The sequence below is a fragment of the Sorex fumeus genome, unplaced genomic scaffold, assembly GCF_029834395.1.
Source record: "Sorex fumeus unplaced genomic scaffold, SorFum_2.1 ptg000030l, whole genome shotgun sequence".
In the NCBI taxonomy this organism is placed as follows: Eukaryota; Metazoa; Chordata; class Mammalia; order Eulipotyphla; family Soricidae; genus Sorex; species Sorex fumeus.
In genome coordinates, this window is record NW_026606087.1 from 12,700,901 (window position 1) to 12,708,194 (window position 7,294).

The 7,294-nt window shown below is 43.9% G+C and overlaps 1 protein-coding gene across 1 annotated transcript; it reads right to left on the minus strand.

Annotated features, from left to right (window-relative positions):
* Nucleotides 1-35: 35 nt before the first annotated feature.
* CUNH11orf42 (chromosome unknown C11orf42 homolog) lies at nt 36-6,540 on the minus strand. The gene is made up of 3 exons (XM_056116031.1): nt 6,249-6,540; nt 687-1,476; nt 36-421 (listed from the first exon to the last, which is right to left on the minus strand). Exons 1-3 carry the CDS (start codon nt 6,318-6,320, stop codon nt 291-293), a joined length of 993 nt encoding a protein of 330 aa, XP_055972006.1. The 5' UTR covers nt 6,321-6,540; the 3' UTR covers nt 36-290.
* Between the last annotated feature and the right edge of the window lie 754 nt (nt 6,541-7,294).

Sequence of the window (7,294 nt, forward strand, 5' to 3'; positions counted from 1 at the left end):
CTCTTGATTGGGACCCCAAGAACGTTTTACAAAGGTGGGGAGGTAATCTGTGGTATTTTCTCTCTGGTGATGCAACCAGTGTTTCAAGATGTTCATTAAGCCATTAGAGGGTGAGGGTGGGCATTAAACTAGGGGAGAATGTGGGGACTTTCTCCCTTTTCCAGACCCTTGAGGGAAGAAGCATGAATGGGTCCAGAATGCTTTGGGGAGCAGCAGCTGATGTTTATTGGGGACCAGTATCCCTATGCCAGATCTTAGGGGCCTTGCCCCCTGCATTTCTTGCCTCCACTTCAGTCGTCGCTGTCGAACTCCGAGGACAGACCCTGCAGCAGGGGCAGGGACATGGAGTGCCGGTCTGGGTCCCCGGGGCCCCCACCCTGGACTCCTGGTGCGGGGTTGCGGGGGCTGAAGAGCCAGTTCTCTGCCAGGGTTGGGGATAGTCACAGCTTTACTCATGCCCTGGTCTTTCTGCCTCCCTGGTCCCTCCCTCTGGTCCTCCTTTGTGTCCAACCTCTTACCCAGCACCATGCTTTCATCCCAGCCTCCCCAGCACCCTTCTCCTTTGCTCTCACCCACCAGAATCCAGTACGGAGTTCTGGGTGGTCACACATTCCTGGGCTATACTTCCAAGGCCCGCTCCCTCCACCTTATCCCAGGCCTCACATCATCCTTTCCCTTAGCAGTACCTGATAACATCTGGGGCCCCCTTCGGAAAGGATTTCGGCCCTTGTTGGAAACTCTTGTGGGTCTGCCCTCTGGCCCTTCCTGGGGAGGTGGTGTAGGTGGGGCTGGAACAGGTAAGGGCACATCAGCGACTTCAGGACTATCAGGTGTTGGTGCCAGGGATGGCACGTTGCTGAGGTTGGGTCTGACCCATTTGGCTCCTTGGGGCAAGGGATCTTTGGCCAGGGATTTCTGTGGTCCCAGTACTCCTTTAGGCTGCAGTGAAAACTTGAAGCAGGAGAAGGCAATAGGCAGTGACCTTTGTACCCTGAGCAGCTGGGGCTCACGGGCTGTCGTCAATAGGCCCAGCTGTAGCCAGGAACATGAGAAAACCTGGTAGATGACATAGATGCTGTGGGAGCTTCGGAGCCAGGGAAGAGTCTGCCGTAGGCTCACCTGCCCAGGCGGCAGCAGCAGGAAGGCCACCTTCTTTCGCAGGCCACCCATGTGCAGGTGGATTCTGCAAGGCTGCCCATCTAACAGTCGTGTTTCTTCATAGGCTACCTCTGTTCGGCCGTTTGGTGAGTATTCCCGAGTGCAGTGGGCAAAGGCCCCCTCAGACCCAGCCTGCTCCAGGAGACTCGGTAGCGGCCCCACTGGTTGTAGTGTCCGCCGGGCCTGCCGACCTGGCAAAACCAGGCGGGTGTGGGCTGGGCGGGACTGCTTCACTAGTACACCAAGTAGGTCATAGCAGGCTGCATCCGACAGGAAAGGTACTGCTACTACATGGGGCCCAAAGCGCTCCTCGATAACCTGAAGGCAGACAGTTTACAAGGCAAGGACTGAGTTTGGGTTAGAAGTTAACTGGTAGCCTGCTCTAGTCTACTCTCATTTCACCCTCCGCTGTTTATTGTTTGGTTACATCTCCACAATGTGCTTAAAATGTCAATTTCCTGCTTATCTCCCAGTTCTCTCCTGTAGCAAAATCTTGAATGCCTATTTGCCCGACTGCTAGATACTGGGAAAACATAAAAGAATGTTATTGTATCCTTACTCTAGTACAGTTCAGTGTAATGGAGGACACAAAAATACAAGCAATCTAGCACGCTACAAGAAGTCATTTAACAACCTTGGTCATGATAGTAGAAGACAGATTTCTGGATATTATGACTTGCTTTTTGAAGGAATTTGCCAGGTGGGAGAATGGTCAGTCTGGACAAAGGGAAAAATCAAACCTGAATATACAAACTTAAGAGATAGACATTCAGGAACACATACTTTCATATAACTTAAATGGCAGGGCCTGAAAGGGGGGGGGGCATTAGGAACTAGATTATTAAAGGCTTTGTGTGTATGCTGAGAGATGTTTTATCCCAAAGGTTATAGGAATCCCCTTGAAGGACTCTGTTTAGAAGAGATGGGGTCAAATGGGTGTCACACAGTTAATTTTTAATTGGAAGGCATAAAATGAGAGAGATTTGTTAAGTGTTTTCTAATACTACAGGCAAGTTATAGTGAAGTTCTGAAGTTTTGAATAATGAAAGAAAATAATGGTGGAATTAATGAATGATGGGCAGATCTCAGATTTGTACAATTGTCACTTAAGGAATGTGGAGCTAGTAATCCTCAAGCATTATTTGGAGATTGGTTGGTTAGACGGATGATGCCATTAACCAAAATGTGTACACAAATACATTTGGAATGTCCATTTTTATACTGTATCTATAAAACGTTCAGTATACATCTTAATCCCTAAGAGTTTGTAGAGAATAGTTATTTTAGGGATTTGAGGGATTTCATTTTTGTAATGCTTGTTCCTGTATGTATTTAGAACATTAGGATTCTAATGCTTCTTATGACTTAAGCATAATGGTACCTTCTTGGCCATTGGGAATTAGTAACCTAGTTTCAGAAAAAGTTACTTTCATGACCAACTAGGAAAATTTAGTGGATTTTTCTAGTAACTCTGCCTAAATATGATCTTGACATATCCTAGATTGAGATTTCTGGCTATGGATTCTGCTAGGGAAGCATGCAGAATTTTTTCTTGGACCTCCTTTTATGTTTAAGCTGTATCTCAGACTTCTGCGTGCTTTGCTTCTTTCCCTCGAACCCAAAATCAGATGCCTCAACCTTACACAGACATAGCCTGTTTTGCTAGCCTATTGATTTGCCATTGGTCTCCTAAGCACAATTTAATTTTGTGCTCTAGAAAGTTGTTTAGGAAGTTCTACCCTCTAAATTAAGAAGAAAATGGCTTTGTGTGTGTGTTAACTCTTTGGATAAAGTGAGATAAGTACAATGACTACTAGTATCTTTTGTCATCTAGTAAGGAAATGCTTGTTTTGATCTGCACTGAAGATTTCCCATAATTTATTTTCCTTTTCGGATACTTTTTTTTTTTCTCTTTTGTCTGGGAACATCAGGCTAAAGAATAGGGCATTGAGAGGGACCAGTGAGTTGCAGAGGTGAGAGCAGCACTAGGTTTGCATTTTTATGTAGAATGTCTGTCTCCTAACAAAGCTTGGTCACAACACAAAAACTTCAGAATTCTACCCCAGCAACAATTCTTTTGGTGCCTAGGTGCCTGTACAAATGAAACAAGAGGTATTGTCTCTGGAGAAAAATCCCATAAAGAGGAAAATGTTTTTTATGATTTTTATAAAATATAAAATGTTTTTATATTTTATAAATATAAAAATGCCTGTTTTTTATGGTTCAAGTTTCCGCCAAAAGGTTAAATCCTTTTTCCCTTGGAGTCATAGAATATGATATGTTATGGAGACTTAGTAGATTCTTTTTATTGGGGGTGTGGAGGGACATTGGGCATACAGACTTCCCTAACAGTCCTGGGACCTAAGGGCTACTCCAGTATAGTCACCTGGACTGGTCTGGTCAGTGCTGGGGCACAGGGATGTAGAACTCCTCGATCTATGTATTGTCTGGGATTATCTGGTGGTGCTTAGAGGCCTCTAGGGCCATACTAGTAGTGCTGGGGACCTTCATATCTATACCCAGCTCTGCTTGGGGGTGGGGTGTGGGGCAGGGCCTGTGGTGGCATAATTTGAATTTGATTCTATAGCATGTAAAGTATGTGTCCATGTCTCTTGAACTATCTTCCAGGCCCTTCCTTTTTTTTTTTTTTTAAATTATACTCAAGGACTGGAGCGATAGCACAGTGGTAGGGTGTTTGCCGTGCAAGCGGCTGGCCCGGCCAACCTGGGTTCAATTCCTCCATCTCTCTCGGAGAGCCCAGCAAGCTACTGGGAGTATCCCGACCACACAGCAGAGCCTGGCAAGCTCCCCGTGACGTATTCAATATGTCAAAAGCAGTAACAAGTCTCACTGTGGAGATGTTACTGGTGCCCGCTTGAGCAAATCGATGAACAATGGGAGGACAGTGCTACAGTGCTACAATTATTCTCGAGGGCCCAAGTTATCCTAAATTATGCAAATAGATCGTGCAGTTCTAGACTAGAGTGACTGATGGAGTCATCATTTGAGGTTACAGCATTTCCGCCTCCCCCCTGTCCACTTTGACTTCTGGGTAAAAGTCTGAAACTTAAAGGCCTACAAATTTAGATAACAGTGGCAGCATAGGAAAAGTAAAATGGTGTGAGATCTTCTTCTTAGATGTGCCTTGCCAAGTTTGAATTTAAAACGGGGAGCTTTAGGTCCACATTCTGTTTAGCCATATGGTCTGCAAAGTGCCCAAAAAACTGTCAGCAGTACTGGAGAAAGGAAACCAGGTCACTGAAAGATGTCCCCCCACTCCTTGTTTTTACCACAGACTGCCAGCATTTTATCTATGTGCCTTTACGTTGACTTTTCTAACGTTTCCATTTACTAAGAGAGATGTCTAATAGTCAGAGAAGGTATATCTTTCTAATACTTAAAGACCTGTTTACTTTCACCCTAATTCCGGTTAATTCTGATTGCTGTAATCCAAGATCAGTCTCTCACATCACTAAAATCAGTTATCCAACACTTGGGAGAGACCTGTTTCTGCTATTTGGGAAACAGATCTTTGTGGTGTGCTACTGCTGCTATTCAAATGGGAGCTTCACTCTATTAAAGTTGGTAGAATCAGGTAGGCACTACTTTTAGATCTATTAAATCTGGTGGATTGCTTTCTTTGAATTCTTCAAATTCATTTTCCTTTAGGTCACATAACTAGAAATCTGATTCCTAAATTCTTCAACCTTATAAATTTGTGCCCATCTAGATTGGGGTGGTTTTATTAGATAGATACCTATAACTCTGACAAGTGAGATCTTCATGTTCTTTGAAATCCACTTAATACCTAGTCAGAACTCAAATTGTTTGGATTTATACCCTGTGGTGTTCAAGGCTCATTCTTGGCTCTGTGCTCTGGGATCATTCCTGGCACAGAGTAGTGGGGTAGGGGAGGGAGACCATATGTGGTGTCATGGAACGAACCTGGGTCAGTTGTGTGCCAAGCAAGTGCCTTACCTGCTGTACTATCTGTCTAGGCCCAAAGTTTTGGTTCTCTAGAAAGCTTTAATGGCTTTTTATGATAAGACAATGTACCTCTTTGACCTAATTTTTACCGCAATTCTTTTGAAAACTGTACTCTTGAGGAGTATTAGGAGCTTACAATTATTTTTCCTTTTCACTTCCCGACTTCATATGCTCTTAATTAGTTTACTGTTTACTCACCTACCCACTTGATCATTAGCTCATTTGGGTATTTATTCAGTAGCATTTATGATCTATTTGGTATTTCTCATCCCTCTGTATGAATAGTTCTTACTTGTCTATCTAGAATGTCACTATCTCAGAAGCCTTCCAGATCTTCTGAGTCTAACCTCTGTTCATTGCTTCTTTCTGTTCTCATAGTTCCCTGTACAAATAACTTACTTTTGGGGCCTGAACCATAGTACAGTGGGGAGGACTTTTGCCTTGCACACAGCTGATCCTGGTTTGATCCTTGGCATCCCATACAGTCCTCCGAGCACCGTAGCTCTTGAGTTCAGAGCCGGGAGTAACCCCTGAGCATTGCTGGGTGTGACCCCCAAAACCAAAAACAACTCCTGCAAAAAACCATTACTTTTGGGGGGAGAGTTTCATATATGGCACCATACAGCAGCAAGGATCAGGTGGTACCCAGTATTGAGCCTGGGAATTCTGCATACAAAACATGCTGTAGTCCTTTGAGCTATTTCTCTGGTTTTTTGCTCTTTTTCTAATTATTATTACATTGACCAGTTTGCACAAAGCTTTATATGCAGTGTCTGGCATATACATAAGAACTAAGTAAAAGTTTTTTTAATTTATTTTGGTTTTGGAGCCACAATCAGTTGTGCCCAGGTCTTATTCCCAGCTCTGTGCTCAGGGATCACTCCTGGTGGATTCAGGGTACCATGTTGGGTGGGGGGGGGGGGGAGAGGTGTTGGGGTCAAACTTGGGTTGGCCACAGGCAAGGCAAACACCCTACCTTGTACCATCACTCTGCCCCCAAAGTTAGTTATTGTCTTTAGGTTTCCCACCTTTTCCTACTTATAAGCTGCTTATACCAGTTTTATCATTTGTTACTTCTTCTTAAGTTCACTTATTTTACCAACCTTATCCTTGACGAGGGTCCAGATGGCATCAGCTTCATCTAGTGTCAACAGATGGGGGGTACCATCTAACATGGTGGGCTATGGAAGGATGTAGGTAGGACAGTGGCTGCTGCAGGAACCCCAAGCTTTCCAGGGAGGTGAGACTGCAGACCTTTGTCTTTGGTCTAACATGAGGTCATAGAGGACCTGCTTGTGTAGGGAGGAGGTAGTCATATTGCCTTCCTAGCCTCACTATACCCAGTGTTTTCATTCATACTTTTGAGAAACCTATGCATTCTCCTTTATTCCCATAAAATTCGTGTGTGTATCTCTCTCTCTCTTTCTCTCTCTCTCTCTCTCTCTCTCTCTCTCTCTCTCTCTCTCTCTCTCTCTCTCTGTATGTATGTGTGTGTAGGTCCTGGTTAAGAAAAAGGATCAAATCTCTTCTTCCTTCAGTAACTTGCCTCTTTGAAGCAGTTTGCTATGTTATTTCTCATGTTGGTGATTTATGAGATTGAATCATGGGAACAGTATAGATTAGGATTTCAGCTGAGAACCAAGTAGTGGTTTTTAGCCATGGTCACTCCTAGGTGACCAAATTTCTGGTGCTTGAACCTTATACTCTACCTTTCTCCCTCCCCAGTGATTCTGATGGAATTGGTCCTGGGTTGTGCCCGGACATCATACTTTTTACTTATAATGTAAAGCTTAGGTTAAAAACCTTTATTAATGAGTGAGTTACAATTGCAATGAAAACCAGGTATATGTGTAGGAGGATGCCATGGTGAGTGGTGACAATGTGGAGAATATGACTCGAATTGGGATGTTACCTTAGTAACTGGAAAGAACTTTGTACAAGTTAGAATTACCCAGGTAAATGTAAGGAAGTTTCTTTTTATGCTGCTTTCAAAGGCTACTCTGTGTCTAATAGGTTTTCTCTTACTTATCCCCATTCTAAGTGTGATTGCCCTTTGGCTTTCACATAGATCTCAGTCTGGCGTTTTGCTGGAGAAGACTTTTTTTCCCAAGATGAAAATCACTCCAGAAAGCCTTGCTAGTAGCTCCAT